Source organism: Sapajus apella, unplaced genomic scaffold, assembly GCF_009761245.1.
Source record: "Sapajus apella isolate SASKATOON/1434 unplaced genomic scaffold, GSC_monkey_1.0 scaffold12, whole genome shotgun sequence".
NCBI classification, from domain to species: Eukaryota; Metazoa; Chordata; class Mammalia; order Primates; family Cebidae; genus Sapajus; species Sapajus apella.
This window is the reverse complement of record NW_022436952.1, coordinates 31,760,732-31,778,305: the sequence shown is the minus strand read 5'-3', so window position 1 is coordinate 31,778,305 and position 17,574 is coordinate 31,760,732. Positions and strand designations below refer to the sequence as shown.

General features: G+C 49.4%; 1 protein-coding gene across 5 annotated transcripts in view; it reads left to right on the top strand.

The window, feature by feature from the left end:
• Window positions 1-17,574, top strand: part of HNF1B (HNF1 homeobox B) — a 62,475-nt gene continuing 44,901 nt past the window's right edge. For 2 of the 5 annotated variants that reach the window (XM_032280824.1, XM_032280822.1), the window contains exons 1-4: window positions 1-231; window positions 5,089-5,288; window positions 11,307-11,493; window positions 13,576-13,811. In XM_032280824.1, coding sequence (XP_032136715.1) covers window positions 224-231; window positions 5,089-5,288; window positions 11,307-11,493; window positions 13,576-13,811 — 631 coding nt within the window. In that variant the 5' untranslated portion in view covers window positions 1-223. The other 3 variants (XM_032280823.1, XM_032280820.1, XM_032280821.1) reach the window with 2 other exon arrangements.

Genomic DNA, 17,574 nt, shown 5'->3' with positions numbered 1-17,574 from the left:
CTTCGGGGTGAAGCTGGAGACGCTGCCCCTGTCCCCTGGCAGCGGGGCCGAGCCCGACACCAAGCCGGTCTTCCATACGCTCACCAACGGCCACGCCAAGGGCCGCTTGTCCGGCGACGAGGGCTCCGAGGACGGCGACGACTATGACACCCCTCCCATCCTCAAGGAGCTGCAGGCGCTTAACACCGAGGAGGCGGCGGAGCAGCGGGCGGAGGTGGACCGGATGCTCAGGTAGGCGCAGAGCTAGGTGCCGAGGATCCTCCCAAACTCCCTGGAGCCCCGGCCCCGGGCCTGAGTGACACTGCGCCGGACCACACTGGCCAAGCCCGTTTCCCACCAGAGAAGTCCCCCGGGGGGCGCTCTGCTTCTCTCCCAACAGCTGGACCCTTCCCAACCCCTGAGCCGGACCACCCTGCGGCCCACCCGGCTTCTTCTCCCCAGGCCCAGGCCAGAGTCGGGGACCCAAGGGCTTTCCCCGCGGGGCTGGGGCTCGCCCAGGGAGAACTGGAGCTGCGGGAGGTTTGCCCGAGTGGCTGAAGGTGCGAGTGGGTGCAGTGAAAACTCTGTGACTTCCCGGGAGCGGAGGCTCGCGCCGCTACCAGCCCCAGGCCGCGCACTTCCCTGCGCGCTGCCCCGGGTCTAGAAAGCCGCAAGTCGGCCTCGGACGCATTGACCTGCATGGTGACTTGCAGTTCTTTGCCGAGAGACAGGCGGCATCCGGGGCCGGGATCTGGGAGGCGAGTTTCTGGTGTGCACACTTGTTAGCAGCGCCCATGCAAGGCCCAGAATTGCCCGGGATCCCCAACGCGGGTTTAGATTTGCAAAGGGAATGTTGCCTGTAGGGTCGGGGTGGACCCGCGCGGGGCAGAAGAAAGCAAGCGGGGTGGTGCGGGGGCGAACGCGTCTCAGACCTCAGTTCGCAGAGGATTTGGTCTCCGTCTGAGAAAGGAGGGCGTTTCCGGACCTCGCTGCCCACCCCCAGCCTCTCCCCGGGAGGTCAGGCCGGCTGGTGATCTATCCCTGGGGCCGGGATCGTTTGTGGGTCCTCCCCGACCGCCCTAGGCTTTGACAGCTGGTTACTAATTATCTAAGGAGCCGAGCGGTTCCCTGAGAACGCACGTCGCTCCCGGGCCACTCCGCTTTAGGACAGAGCCCGTCGTGTGGCCTCGGACACTGAAGCGCCGCGATTTCGAGCCTGAGTCTCGGCCGCACGTCTGCAGCTGCAGTTCGGGGTGGGATCTGACCTTGCATTTGAATTTGCGATCCAAGGGTCTGGCGTTTTGCCCTCTAGCCAAAACAATCAGGGGAACTTGTAGATTTTTTCCCCCAAAACATACTTTGCTATAATTTATAGGTTTGAGGTTTCTCCCTTGCCGCTCTCCCGCCCGGAGGCGATTTCTCCCCGACCGGGAGAGAACTCCTGCCAGAGAGCTCCGCGACGCGGGAAGGTGTGAGTCGCGGAGGCTAAGAGGGGTCGAGTGAGTGGCCCCTAGGAGTGGCTGGGGCGCCAAGGCGGCCGGGAGGTCGCTCCGGGCCTGGCGGACGATATAGGCTCCCACCGCCAGCCACTGGGGGCCACAGGGCCTAGGCCCTCCCGCCCTGCTGCCGGCGCCCGCTTTCTCGGGCGGCGCTGGAAGTACCTAGGGCGCACCTCCGCACCGGGCCCCGCGCAGGGCTGGACGCAGCTGAGACGTAACATAAACTGCAGCACGTGGAGTTGGGGTGTTATTAATTTATTTCTATAAATCATCAACAGAAAGATACACAAAGAGTCGTGATTAAGTTGAAAAGAGAGGCGGGTTATTCATTGGTGAAGTTGTAAACGCGGCTTAGAGCGGGAAGGAAATCAAAACCCGGGCGCGGGGCTGCTGGCCGCTCCCAGCTTGCACCCAGCCCGGCGCCCCGTGCAGCCCCGCTTTACTGCCGCCGCGGCGCCTGACCCGGGCTCTTTGAGAGCCTGAGCCGTCCACGGAGCCCCGGGGTCACCGACATCCTCAGGCCGGGCCCAGGGTCCTCACACTCTAGCCCCCCTCTTCCCTCCCCAAAGCTCCGGGCTCCAGCAGGGCAAGGAGGCGGGCTGGGGAGCCGGAGACCCTCGCCGAGTTGGAGACGCGGGACCGACCCGGAGGCTTTTTTCTCCCGTCCCGAGCGGGTGCAGCCTTTCCTCCCCCGCTCCCGGGACCGCCGGACTTTAAAGTAATTTTTTAAGAAATCGCTAGCGGTTCTCAGGTCAAGGCCCAGTGGGCTCCCGAGCGCCGAGTACACGCACTCCCTTATTTTGCCCACCGTGTTCCCTTAAGACGAACAGCAAAGAGAAAGCGAAGTCGCGTTTTGGAGTTCCCGGAGTTCTCGTAAACCTCCTGGAAGAGAAAGGCGGGGAAGGACGGTCGGGGCTGCGCGCTTCCCGGTCCTGGGCTCCGGGCGGGATCTGGCTTTGCTCGCGGCCTCGAGGCGGGCGCACCGGGGGCGTCTGGAAAGTGGGCTGCGTTCTGAGAAGCCGAAGTTGGGGCTCCTTAACGAACGCGCCGCGGACTGCACAGGGGTCCAGCCTTCTCTGCTCCAGGGAAGCAAGGTCATTGTTTGAGAAGGAGCGAGCTGCACGGACCCTTCGGGCGCCGCGGCCGGCGTTTGACACCTGCGCTCGGGACACAATGGCCGCTGGAGCTCCTCGGAACCCGTGCCTTTCTCCCTGTTAGGAACTCCTGAGCCTGAGCTGTGTTTTCAAGCAAAAAATAACCAGCTCTCCCGACTCTTCCCAGTGAACACAGGTGAATTCTGGGGTCTGAGAGCTGTAAAGGTATAACTGCGCCATCTTACTCCCCACTCTCTTTTAAGTCGGGCTTAAAGGTTTCAACATCATTTATAAGGTTTTCCTGGGCTTTTTTTTTCCCCCTTCACGATTGTTGAGTTAATTTACTATTTCCACAGAACCATTCCCACTTAGGACAGTACCCTATTTTTCTAGGTTCTTAGGCACACAAAATGAACACAGGTATTAAACGAAAGAAAAATAGCCGAAGAATTTACTAAAGCAATATTAACTTTTAAAATGCATTTTTCCCCCTAAGGTTCGAAGCTTCTTGCTCTTAACGGTTGAAAGTGTTTTTCCACCCTAAAAATATCTGTGGAAATGTTCACCAGAAATAAGCTTTTAAATGATCTGTGATGTTTACATGGATATGTCTAAAACGTTTATTACATTGTTTTCCAATTAATGTGAATCTCCACGTTTTAAACTGTAACTCATTTTCTCATTTTTTGTTCTTGTTGCTACTTCCTTATATTGTGTACTTGGAAAGTACCTTTATAAATATTTCAGAAATTCGTTCTTATATATAATTAATATAAAAAGTTTGCATTTCTCAAAAACATCTCTATCAAAGCCTGTGTTCTCACGAATTTAATACCAAAGGCTGGTTAAAATAATCACAGCTACCTAAATGCTTACAAAGTATGTTCAATTACTGGATTTTTATTCATTAAAAAAATTAATTTTATTTGAAATATTAAAGGCACTATTTGGAAATAAAATTGGTTATTACATTGCAATGCTGTCTCTATTTCAGCCTCTACACCGGTTTTTTGTTGTTGTTTCACCTGAAACTAGTTTTCTCTTCATTTTTTAAAAAAAATGTTCTATCAGGCTAATACATACATCAACATACAGTAATGGGGTGCTGGCTTTTGTAAGTTAAATATGTACCTGCACTAAATAAATGGTAAATGTGTGCATATTGGTTCTTTAGTACTTCTGTGTAGCACACTCTTTTCTTAATTTCTACTTTTAAATTATCTTTTCAAAGTACCTGTTCAATAAGCAAGAAAAGATATTAGCAAAGTTGAAACCATCTAGACAAATAAAATTCAAAGGTGCTAAAACCAGCAATTTGCACACCTGTGTTTATGAGAAATGAAAAGTATAACCATGTTCTTATCCCGTGCTTGACATTTGTGAGAAACCCGATAATACAGGAAAACAAGACATCTGAAATTGTTAATATCAGAAATTGAAATTATTTGTCCCCATTAGCCCATTAGATTTTATTTGGGAGGTGGGGCTGTGGATTTTTTTTTTTTTTAACTTTACCTGCCTCACCTCAGTGTGTGATCCTCTAGTCCCAAGGAGGTATGACATCTTACTTTGGAAAACTTTTCTATAACTCTGAAAACTACTTACTATTTGGCTGAGACACCCTCCTTGCTTCTCAGAAGGTGAACATGCACATGTTACCTCTGTTTTATAGGAAGGAAAATAATGTAGGAGAGGTTGAAGCTAAAATTGGGCAAATTCAGAAACTGATGCTATCCCACTTCATTGTAGAATCAGTGAGTCCAGCCCCAAGCTAATGGCATCCCCACTTTCCGGAGGGCCTACTGCCTTTTAAGTCTCCCACATTCCGGGAAAATGAAAGAAAGCAAAATAAAACGGCCGGGCGCGGTGGCTCACGCTGTAATCCCAGCACTTTGGGAGGCCAAGACAGGTGGATCACCTTAGGAGTTTGAGACCAGCCTGGCCAACATGGTGAAACCCCATCTCTACTAAAAATACAAAAATTAGCCAGGTGTGTTGATGGGTGCCTGGGAGATACTCGAGAGGCTGAGGCAGGAAAAGTCATTTGAACTCAGGAGGCGGAGGTTGCAGTGAGCTGAGATCATGCTGTTGCACTCCAGACAGGGTGACAAGAGCAAAACTCTGCCTCAAAATAAATAAATAAATAAAACAGCCTTTTTTTTATTGTTATTAAAAATTTTACTTTTTCCTTTTATTCTTTAAAAGACATCTACCAGAGAAAGAGCCTTTCTTCTTGCTTAATAAGAGAGAGTGGTGATGGTGCTTTTTTATTCCTGAAGATGAAAAGTCTTTTCCCTGCTAACCTCGGAAGCAAGGGATGAGGTGTACTGTACAGGGTTCATCACCTTCTCTTCTGTTTAGGCCCTATTTTGGCCTAATGTCTAGGCCAAAGTCGTGGCTTAGATGGGTGGAAAATTCAGAGTTTTGCATAGAGTATAGGTAACACCCCCTAGGAAGAGAATATTTCTACCCTGATGTCTCCCACTAGTACCCTAACCATCTGCTTATCTGTCTAGTGAGGACCCTTGGAGGGCTGCTAAAATGATCAAGGGCTACATGCAGCAACACAACATCCCCCAGAGGGAGGTGGTCGATGTCACCGGCCTGAACCAGTCACACCTCTCCCAGCATCTCAACAAGGGCACCCCTATGAAGACCCAGAAGCGTGCCGCCCTGTACACTTGGTACGTCAGGAAGCAACGAGAGATTCTCCGACGTAAGTGTTTTCATTCTGCCTCTGCCTTAACCTGAAGTGACCTTTGCCCTCTCACCCCATGGGCTGCCTCAGTTTCCCTTTTATCAACAAGGCCTTGTGAGCACTTGGCAGATATAAGGAAGCTGGCAAGTAGATTGGTGGTTGCTGTACAATGGACTGCCTTCTGTCATGTTCTTCGGTCACAGTCCCTTGCTACCCAGCCAGTTGCTCTCAGGAGCCCGTCACTGTTTGCAATGTACTTTAAACTTTTTGGACCCTCCTTCCAACATCCTTCTCTTTGAAACCAAGTAGTTGACAGAGGGTAGTATCTTCCCCCAGAGAAAGCTGAGCATCTCCCCTGGGTACGTGACCATCAGTCAATTTCCAAAGAAGACATTTTGTTGCAGTCAGTAATATTGATTACTATTACTGTTAATTTCCTCCTCTCTGGAAAAAGTATAAACAATAGAAGGCATGTATATAGATAGATATATTCAGAACTTTACCCTGTTCTTAGGGGATAGTGAGAGGGACTGAGTCCTGAGGCAATTTAAGGTACTTACTCACATTTACCAAAATTGGTATAGTGTGGGAACCTCAGCTGGTGGCCCTTCTCATGAAGAAGCTACTTCTGGCTAAGGCAGGGCACAGGAAAAGTGTCTGCATTTGGAACTCTGGCGCATCAATTCTTGACATTCCCATCCCCATCCCAAAGTTTTTTGTGCGTGTGTGCCAAGATTTCTTCCACCCAATAATTCTGAAAGCTTTTGGTTTTGAAGTAAGTCTAGAAAAGTGTGAACTGCATTTGAATCACAAGAGTAGGAATGACATACTGTCTGTATTTGAGGAAAGTATTCTTTGACATTACACTTTCATTACTTTGATTCAGTCCTTTTCCTAAGAAAATTTTGTATCAGTTTTGACTCTCCCCACACACTATCCTCTGGCTTTATCTAGGCTTCTCTGTCTTCATCAGGATGTCAGTTTCCACCACTTTCTGGGTTGGGCTTTTTCCCTCTTGTTACTTGAAATTACTCTTGTTTTCTGTTACACATTGCTCTGAAGCGATTGTTTCAGTATTTATCATCTCAACGTCTCTGGGACAGTGAAAGGAAGGGTTTTAAGTGTTCATTTCATATTGCAGTGTTTGTGGTTTTGTTGGGAGCATTACATGAATAGATTAGAAGAAGCAATGTGAGGGCTGTTTGCTGCTTACCACGGGAGACCTTTCCAAGTATGGGTTGCCCCCACCCCCCATCCTTGGTGACTAGCTCTTTAAGAATTTGTGTTCCTGACATGAAGCAACTCTCTGTAGTTCCTGGAAAGCCTCAAAAAATTCTCAGAAGCCACTGTCTCCGAAGACCCAACAACCCTTGCACCCTGCCTAATTGAAGCTTTATGCTGCATCTCTAGTCTGAGCTGCCTCTCTATGTTCAATGAGAATTTCTTCAGAAAGGAGAAGGAGGCAGGAAAGGCAGACTGGAAACTTCTAAAAAGACAGAGGTCCAGAAAGTTTCTCAAGATGCTTAGGAAGGGACATTTTACAAATACAACAGTCTCTCCAAGAGATTGTTGTTATTGTTATTTTGTTTTAAAATTACATGAGATGTAAAGCTCAAAAAACGTTCCTTCATTCTGTAACTATTATACAAGCACCTATTATGTGCCAAACACTACGCCAAGCTGTGGAATACGTAAATTATTTTCTCCAGGGACTTACCTGCCATCCAGTGAGGAAGTGGAGATGTTTGAGTAAATAATGACATTCACTTTCTAAGAGCTATTATAAAGATATACACAAGGGACAGCAGGGGAATTGCTAAATTGCCTGGAGACATCATGGAAGGCTTCCTAGAAGAGGTGACATTCAAATCATGTCTTGAAGGATGACTATAAGACATACAAGTATGATATAAGAATTAGGAAGTAAGAGAAATAACAGAGGGACACAAGTGAATGGAGAGGGGAGAAGGAGGAAGAGAGGGGAGAGAATACAAAATGATACATGATGGCCCGGCACGGTGGCCCACACCTGTAATCCCAGCACTTTGGGAGGTAGAGGAGGGTGGATCACGAGGTCAAGAGATCAAGACCATCCTGGCCAACACAGTGAAATCCCATCTCTACTAAAAATACAAAAATTAGCTGGGCGTGGCGGTGCCTGCCTGTAATCCTAGCTGCTCAGAAGGCTGAGGCAGGAGAACCGCTTGAATCCAGGAGGCGAAGGTTGTAGTGAGCCTAGATCCCGCCACTGCATTCCAGCCTGGGCCACAGTTTTTCCTGAGGAAAAAAAGAAAATGAGAGATGATTACAAATTTCCTTGAAAAACTGAAAATAACAAATGGTAATATTCATGGGGTCCTCTACACACACAGAATCTCTTTGTCCAGGCTGGCCCCCAAGCCTACAAAGTGGCTACTGAAGCCAACTTCTCCAAGATAATTTTCATGGGCAATGAACATCTCCCTCCCCAACCCCAGTTAATCTGAAGGGTGGTAGAGAATGGTCGGTGGTGGCTAGAGGGAGTATATGTGGGAGCCTAGTTCTTCAAAAACTGGGAGGGGCTAGAGCAAAGCCCCTGAGGTCAGCGGAACCCGAATAGTTCTGAGCACTCACAGGCAAGCCCACCTGGCTGACTGGGGGACATACTGGGTTCTGAACACTGTTCAGGCTGCTGCTTCCTTAAAGGGCAGGTGAGAGACTGAGGCAGTCCCCACGCTATGGAGCAGCTGTGAGTGTCTCACATCCACCAGACACAAAGCTTCAGGAGTCAGTTTTGTCACCTCCACGCAAGTCGGATCTGAAGGGTGTGTGGGTGCATGGTTTGGGTTTTGTTTTTAGTGAGAGGTGACACACAGGCTGGTGGTTAGGAGCCTTAAGGCCTGCAGTCTGGGCTCAGGTCCAGGCTCCTGCTGCAAGTCTTTATGACTTTGGGCAAGTCACTTAACCAGTCTGAACCTCAGTTTCTTCATCTGTAAAATGGAGATGGCCATACTTCTCACATGGAGAGGTTGTAAGAATTAGATGAAGGGATATATTTAGAGGATTTTGCACAATACCTCACCATAGCCATGGTTAAATAAATGTCACTGTTATTGTGTCTGTTCACATTAAATGAAAAAAAACTCATGGCCCTTGGGACGATCCACCCTGGCTTTGCCGTTGGTGACTCCACCGGTGTCATACAGGCCCACAGAGAGGAGAGGAGACACTGTGACAGGCCTCACTGAGCAGGGAACATCCCCTTCTCCCCCTTCAATTTCCCCACAAGTAACTGCATTTAGAGAACTGCTGTGAGACCAAAAACTATAGTGGGGCGAAAGCACTTTGAAAAGTACAATCAGGTGGTGCGTGGTGGCTCACGCCTGTAATCCCAGTGCTTTGGGAGGCTGAGGTGGTGGGAAGACTGCTTAAAGCCGGGAGTCTGAGACCAGCCTGGGCAACATAGTGAGACCCCATCTCTACAAAAAATATATTTTTTAATTAGGTGTGGTGGCTAGTGCACCTGTAGGCCCAGCTACTTAGGAGGCTAAGGTGAGAGGATGGCTTGAGCCCAGGAGGTCAAGGCTGCAGTGAGCTACGATCATACTACTACATTCCAGCCTGGGTGACAGAGCAAGACCTTGTCTGAAAAAAAGAAAGAATATCAGGAATTTGGGCCAACATTGCCGTCATCCTGACTAGGGGTAGATATTCTAAAAGACAAGTTAGTGCCCCTAACCTTTCAGTTTCATTCCACAGCTGGGGAGTCTAAGTGATGAAGGAATTAAGCAACTTGGCTGGGGTCCCGCGTGATCCCACCAGCAGTGACTTCCTGCTAGTAAGTTTGGCAGGGACTCTCTCAGGTCTCTAACGGCATTGTTGGGCCACTGAAAACAGAGCCCTAAGGTGGCCTAAGAATCCTCCAAAGTGAATGGTCCCAAATCAAAGGCCCCCTAGTGACAAGGTCAGTCCAGTTAAACAAAGCCCAACACCACCTGCAGCTGGGATCCCAAGTCCTGGCTGGCTAGGGTCCTAACCATTCCTCCTGGTAGACCTAAATAGAAATGAGCCTCAGATAGGTGATAAGTCCCCGGCTGCTGGAGGCATACAGTCTGGAGAACCACTTGGTGGAGGATTATAGAGGGGATTCAAATGTTAAGTAACTGTCTGACTTGAACCTTGAGGATTTTGGATTCAGTTGTCCAAAGGAACGAGGATAGGATGTAAATGATGGTACATCCAGAGCTTATCACAAAGGGATGTGGTAGCCTTCCACTCTCTGTGACCTGCGGGAGTAATTCCAGGAACTGAGAAAGACATCAAGGCCAGGCACAGTGGCTCGCGCCCATAATCCCTGCACTTTGGGAGGCCAAGGCAGGTGGATAACCTGAGGTCAGGAGTTCAAATCCAGCCTGGCCAACATGATGAAACACCATCTCTACTAAAAATACCAAAAAATAGCCATGGACAGTGACTCACACCTGTAATCCCAGCACTTGGGAAGGCCAAGGAGGGTGGATCACGAGGTCAAGAGATAGAGATCATCCTGGCCAACATGGTGAAACCCTGTCTGTACTAAAAATACAAAAATTAGCTGGGCGTGCTGACACTCACCTGTAGACCCTGTACGTGGGAGGAGAATCACTTGAATCCAGGAGGCAGAGGATCTTGCCACTGCACTCCAGCCTGGCGACACAGCGAGACTCCATCTCAAAAAAAAAAAAAAAAAGACATTAACATCCAGAACATAGGGACCCAGAGCTAGAGCTAGGAAATGAATGTGTTATGTGTCTTTGCTTAGCAGAGTGCTTAGCCTCTATGTTTATTCATCTGTAAAATGGAAATAATCACCCCTGATGAGCCCTGCTTCATGCAGATGTGAAGACAAAGACAGCAAAGCTTTCTTCTTCAGTAATGTAAATATCAAATCTCATTTAAACCATGTAGGCTAAGGCACCACCACTGGGCCAAGCTGCTGGCTCTCATTCATTCCACAGAAATCTCCTGAGGGTCACAGTAGGCCTGGACCCAGGGAATTGGACAGGCAGAGAGCATCGTTTCCAGCTAATTAAATACCACTCCCAGACGGTCCTGTGTTTGTAGTCTTTGAAATTATTTGCAATCTAAAGCACATCTTTTCTTTCCAATACAAAGCTCCAGTTATACTTATTTCAAAGCGTGATCCCAAAGTGCTGGGATTATAAATGTGAGCCCCCGTGCCTGTGTGGTAGTTAACATATAGGAGGAACTCTGTTGAGTCCATGGGGGTAGAATGGACTGAACAGATCTGACCAATGCTTACTCTCCTGCCAAGTTTCCTTTTGGACCACTGCATGTCTGACAATTGGTAGAGGCCGGATCTAGAGTCTGTGGCTCGGGAAAAGTTTTACCCTGGCCTGTATAGAGGCCAGACACACAATTTTTCACTTCTAAAGTGAAATTCTGAAATTTTCACTTTAGAAGTGAAAATCGTGAAAGTGATTTTTTTCTAAAAACCTGACTTTATAATGTAGACACCTAGGATACAGGAAGAGGGAGGAGAAGTGAGAAGTGCTAGCTACAGCCTCTGAATATTTTGTACAAGTGTGAATTGTACCTTTGGACGATTTTCCCCTTGACATGAGACTTGATTGAGCTCCCCTACTTGACATCAGAATACAAGAGTTCAGGATGTAGAGCATTGCTTCATGTCTGAGGGCCAGTGAGCCAAACGGTAAAAAAAATAATTTTCTTAAAACAATGGCTGGCTATGTTTGAGCTCTTTCAAAGAAAGGAAAAGAGTGGCTTTGCTGGAGCAACTGAGGCGGGCAGTAAGGGCCCGTGCTGAGGCCTCTGTCTCTGCAATTCCACCTGCAGTGACAGCAGACTGCAAAACTTAGTTAGTTGAGGGGAATAATGGTGTCTTCGTCTGTTGTCTGTCTGTCTGTCTGCTGAGTGAAGACTACAGACCCTATCAAATCTACTCCTTTCTCTTTTCAGAATTCAACCAGACAGTCCAGAGTTCTGGAAATATGACAGACAAAAGCAGTCAGGATCAGCTGCTGTTTCTCTTTCCAGAGTTCAGTCAACAGAGCCAGGGGCCTGGGCAGTCCGATGATGCCTGCTCTGAGCCCACCAGCAAGAAGATGCGCCGCAACCGGTTCAAATGGGGGCCCGCGTCCCAGCAAATCTTGTACCAGGCCTACGATCGGCAAAAGAACCCCAGCAAGGAAGAGAGAGAGGCCTTAGTGGAGGAATGCAACAGGTAATACCGCCAGAAGCTCATTCGGGCAGGTGGGCAAGCACATGGACCCAGGATCCATCTCCTCGGTCCTGGGATATTGAGACACGGGTTATCGAGATAAGTGTGGCTAAATCAGAGCTTCCCAAAGTATGTCCCGCAGAACCCCCAATATCAATTCCTTAATCAATAAATCTGAGAACCATTATATGGATACTTCCACTTAGAGAGTCATGACATACATTTATATAGATAGATAGATATAGATATTGATATTTTTTTTTTGAGATGAAGTCTTGCTCTGTCACCCAGGCTGGAGTGCAATGGCACGATCTCAGCTCACTGCAACCTCCACCCCCCGGGTTCAAGCAATTCTCCTGCCTCAGCCTCCCAAGTAGCTGGGACTACAAGCACATGCCATCACGCCCAGCTAAGTTTTGTATTTTTAATAGAGACGAGGCTTCAACATATTGGTCAGGATGGTCTCAATCTCTTGACCTCATGATCTGCCTTCCTCTGCCTCCCAAAGTGCTGGGATTACAGGCATGAGCCACTGTGCCCAGCCCATACATTAATTTATTAAAGGCTCTGAGAAGCCCTGTAGTTAAGAAACCCACTTCACTTTGTTGAATTGGTTGTTAACTATGGAATCTTTGGTAGAATACAAACAACTCCATGAATTATTATTCTAGGGAAGATACTCTGGAGAATGCTGATATAAAATATGATATCTGTGAAGTGAAAATTGTGTTTGACCTCCATATAGTCCCTTAGCCATAGACTCTAGATCTGGCCTCTAGCAATTATCAGACATGCAGTGTGGTTCAAAAGGAAACTTGGCAGGAGAGTAAGAATTGGTCAAAAAAATAAAATAAAATAAAAAAGAATTGGTCAGGTCTGTTCAGTCCATTCTGTCCCCACTGACTCAACAGAGTTTTTTAAATATGTTAACTACCAGCCAGGCATGGGGGCTCACACTTACAATCCCAGCACTTTGGGAGGCCGAGGCAGGAGGATTGCCTGAGCCCAGGAGTTTGAGACCAGCTTGGGCAACATGACGAGACCCTATCTCTATTTTTTAAAAAAAACAAAAACAAAAAACTGTGTGTTATTTATTTATTTTTAAGATGTGGTCTTGCTATGTTGCCCAGGCAGATCTTCAATGGGGCTTAAGTGATCCTCCTGCCTTGGCCTCCCAAGTAGTTGGGATTATAGGCTCTAGTGCCCAGCTATTAAAAAAAAAAAAAAAAAAAAAATCTATTAGAAAGCCGGGAAATATTTTTACTTCATTCCTGCCCTGTTCTTCCTGACTCCAGTATTGACTTTCTAAAAATGCAGCTCTTTGGCCTAGCCAAGGCCTGTGTGCTCCTTTTCTGTCTCTAGGCTGGGCTGGCCTTGGCGGTAGATACAGCCAGGGAGGTCAGGCTGGGCAGCAGGGAGCCTGTGTTGCCACTGAGTCCTCAGGCTGTGCTCCATTCCCCGACTCATGAGATGCCTTGCAGCACCCAGTAGTGTCTAAGAATCTCTCACATCTGGGTTTGAGGTTTGACCAGCCCTGACAAAGCTAGAGACCGGCCATATCAATGTGCCCTGCTTTGTACCCCACCCAGCCTGCCTTTTGGAGGGGATGAGGCATCCTGCTTCCTAGCACTCTTTCCGGGAGTTCAAACTCCAAAAGGCCAGAAATCCTCTCAAAGTGCTTTGAAGGCACTCAGACAGAGTCAGCGAAGGGCTTTGCCTTTTACATGGTGGGAAGAATGGCTAGATAAGGAGGTATCGGGAAGCCCCATCTGACCTTCCTCTGGACTGCCTGTCCCTGGCTTGCTCTCTTCTCTCTCATCGGGAGTCACACCAGAGCCTAAGGCCCTGACTCCCAAGGCAGCATAGCCTGCTCTGTCCCTGCGTTCAGGCTCCCTCCTGCTGTCTTCGTCACATTGCTCCATGGACTGGCCTTTTCTCTGTGTAGACTTCTCCTCCCCAGCCTTCTACCAGCCCACAGCCTCTTCACACTCCCAACCAAGACTGCTATGATAGTGTGTTTGCGACCAGGCACCACCAAGTCCCCCCGTCACCTTCACTCACCATCTCTCCTCCATCCATCCCCAGGGCAGAATGTTTGCAGCGAGGGGTGTCCCCCTCCAAAGCCCACGGCCTGGGCTCCAACTTGGTCACAGAGGTCCGTGTCTACAACTGGTTTGCAAACCGCAGGAAGGAGGAGGCGTTCCGGCAGAAGCTGGCCATGGACGCCTATAGCTCCAACCAGACGCACAGCCTGAACCCTCTGCTCTCCCACGGCTCCCCCCACCACCAGCCTAGCACCTCTCCTCCGAACAAGCTGTCAGGTAAGCAGAGGCTGGGCCTCACTGCCTCAGCAACCCGACCATCCCGCCTCTCCCCACAGATCTCATCCTGTTTAAGGGTTTTCAGAGGAGTAAATGCTTTGGGATGATCCTAGGGCTGCTCTCCTCTCACTACCAGAATATTCTCCTGGAAATAATGTGTGGCTCTGGTCAGTTTCCACCAACTCCTGGTTCAGCCATTGCTCTGTGAGGGCTCACTCAGCCTCCAGGGAGCCCTTTCCCCTATTTGTCTTCTTCCCTCTTCTTCTCCCTGTGTGGCTGCTGACTCAGCAGTCATTCTACATGAAGGAGGCTGTCTTATGGGTGTGCCAGGTCCAAACCACTGGCAGAGGGCTGGTGATGGCTCACTGTGTTGGAGGATGGCACTCTGGCCACCTGCTCCATCCCTGGCTGTATCCCGCCCCTCGCTCAGTCCGGCTGCCTCAGGAGAAGCCCAGTGGCCTTTGGGAATGGCCATTCTGTTGGTGGCCTCTGCTTGTTGGCTTCCGTGTGTCTTCAGGGTTAGGGGTGTCAGTCACTTGAAATCTTTGCAGTGATGAGTTGGGCAAAACTTACTGAGTACCTGTTCCATCATGCTTGATTGAGTGCTTCTGCGTGCCGGGCCCTGGCTGGATTAGAATGCCTCTGCTGTGGGGTTTGGGTTTGTCAGAATGGAATCCTACAGCCTCCTTGAGGGAAAGCACCCCTATATGCTGTGCACTGTGTTAGGCACAGGCTGGAATTGAGCATTTCTTTTGGTCCTTCATTCTTCTGGCAGAGCTGGCTTCCTAAATTGGGGTGCTCACTGGGGTCTGTGTGGTACCCATGAGGACAAAGTGTAACACAGTATCCTGCCACCTCCAAGAAAGCGGCTTGTGAAAGGAAAGCCAAATGCTGTTTCTAACTCTGGGGTGATTCTGAAACTTGTTACCCCCTCGCCTGCTGCTTGCCCTTCTGATGGGAAAGGCCTGAGGGCTGGGAGCTGACCCAAGTGTTGAAGAAACCAAAGCCACCAAGACAGGCTTGGAGCCACCAGCTGGGTGGTATACAAGCATTTGTTCCATGCCTGCTGTACCCTCCCATGGTATGGCCTCTTCCAGGCCTCTGGGAGCTGGGGCCAGCGGTGACGGTTTTTCTAGGTCCCACTCCCACAGAGGAGAAGGGCTCAAGCACTCAGGGAGAAAGTCTGGGTTACCTAAGAGGCAGAGAAGCCCCTAGGCAAAGATTGGTTTGATTGCAGAGTAACTTCGCCCGTTTGCGGAAAGTCAAAGCAGGGTTCTGAGGGTTGTGGCAAAAGGCACGTGGCTGGCACTGAGCAGGACCAGGTCACTTGCCCACCACAGTGATCTGTGGAGCTGAAGCTGGGAGCTGCAGGAGGCGTGGTTGGGGCAAGGGGCATTATTGAGAAGACAATGGCTATTGTGCTGGGACCTGTGATCTCCACACCAAAGTCAGGGAGCCTGGAAGCCAAACAAAGGCCCAGCAGCCTTCTGACAAGCTGGGGCTGTGCCGAGGTCACCACAGGGTCGCTGGCTTAGGCATCCTGTGTGCTGACGGGAGACCCAGAGGGCTGGGGCTGGAGGGGTGGGGAGCAGGTACTGGAAACCCAGCAGGGTGGGCAGAAAACACAGCCTGTGTCATCCTCTGATTGGAGTCTAGGAAGGGCGTGTCCCACAGGAAGTAGACTCTCTGGGGTGCCCCTGAAGTCTGGATCTTTCTAAAAATCATGTAATATTAGAATTTGGAGGGAATTCGAAGAACTGAGGCCTAGAAAGAGATAGTGATTTGCCAAAGCGACCCAGCGCAATGGTGGTAAAACAAGGACTGGAGCTCAGGCCTGCTGGTTCCCACTCCCTACATTCCCACAGCACAAAGATGTGTTGAGTGCTTACCAAGTCCTGGCAATATGCTAGTGATGTAGGAACTGTGTGTCCTGCCCTCTGGAGGTTTACTGTCTGGTAGGAAAGATACCAGGTCAGCGTAGAATCCCTAGGCCCAGCTGCGGATGGAGGTTTTCTTTGGGGGCTTTGTGGATCTTTCTGTGGAGTGGGGGATCCTGTCACTATTTCTGGAGGAACAGTTATGGGACACTGAATATTCTCAGTGGCTGCCTTTCTTCTGCTTGTTTTTTTAAAAGACAGGATCTCCCTCTGTCACCCAAGCTAGTGCAGTGGCACAGTCTTGGCTCACTACAGCCTCAGCTCTCTACAGCCTGGAGCTCCTGGTCTCAAGCAGTCCTCCTGCCTTGGCCTCCCAAAGTGCCAGGATTACAGTTGTGAGACTGCCCAGCCCCTCTGCCTTAATTTTCACTCTGGGCTCCTCCGCAACGTAGTCCTTATTCCAAGCCCAAGGACTGGCTTCTCTGGGTGTAGTTATGAATCTGGGTTCTAACCAGTGAGGTTATAACTGTGGCTAATTCACATAGCTTCTCTGAGTCTGAGTTTCCTGCCTACAACAGGGGGAAATAGGACCTTCCACAGAAGGTGCGTGTGAGGATGAAAGGAGTGAATGCATGAAGACACCTTTCCCACTAACCCATACTACCCTCATTATAACTCTCAACAAGGGCAGTGGGAAGACTGGCAGGCAGCAGAAATCCATTTTCTTTTTCTTTTTTTTTTTTTTGAGACGAGTCTCACTGTCATTCAGCCTTAAGTGCAGTGGCGTGATCTGGGCTCACTGCAACCTCCGCCTCCTGGGTTCAAGCAATTCTCCTGCCTCAGCCTCCCAAGTAGCTGGGACTACAGGTGTGTGCCACCACCCCTGGGTAATTTTTTTGTAATTTTAGTAGAGATGGGTTTTCACCATGTTAGGATGGTCTCAATTTCCTGACCTCAAGGTCTGCCCATCTCGGCCTCCCAAAGTGCTGGGATTACAGGCATAAGCCACCATTCCTGGCCCCATTTTCTTTTTAATCTCACATACCAGGCCATTCCCCTAAGAGGCAGTGAGATGTGTCCTGGCCCTGGGACTGGAAACAGAGGTGCCTGGGATGCAGGATGCTGGGGTTGAAGACATGTGTCCCCATCTCAGGCTGCCAGGATGGCACGTGCTCCCTGATAGGGCTCCTGAGTAATGCACGCAGGCAGACAGCAGGCTGGAGCCCAGCACTCAGGTGGCATCTGTCTGGAGCCACATGGCGCTTTTCCCACCTCAGTGACCACAGCCAGGGTATGGTCACTAGCCAAGCCAGAAATGTAACTGCATGCAGAATATAATAAAAGCTCTATGGGCTGCGTGCAGTGGCTCACACCTGAAATCCCAGAACTTTGGGAGGCCAAGGTGGGCAGATCACTTGATGTCAGGAGTTTGAGACCAGTCTGACCAACATGGTGAAACTCCATCTCTACTAAAAACACAAAAATTAGCCGGGTGTGGTGGCAGATGCGCCTGTAATCCCAGCTACTTGGGAGGCTGAGACAGGAGAATTGCCTGGACCAAGAAGGTAGAGGTTGCAGTGAGCCAAGATCGCACCACTCCACTCCAACCTGGGCAACAGAGGAAGACTCCATCTAAGTAAAAAAAGGAGCTCCATGTTGCTGAGGAGAGCCCAACATCCACAGTCAGCACTGACAACCCCAAAGACTGAGCTGGGGGGAACAAGACCTTAGTCCCCACACTCACTCTCCACACTCTCCCCTCTCCAAACATGAGCACCTGAGCCAGGAGGGCTGGCAGCACCTTGGAGATGAAGCTTCCCCAGGACCCTCTTCATGGAGAGGAAGAGCACCCTTTCTTTTTTTTTCTTTTTTTTTTTTTTTTTTTT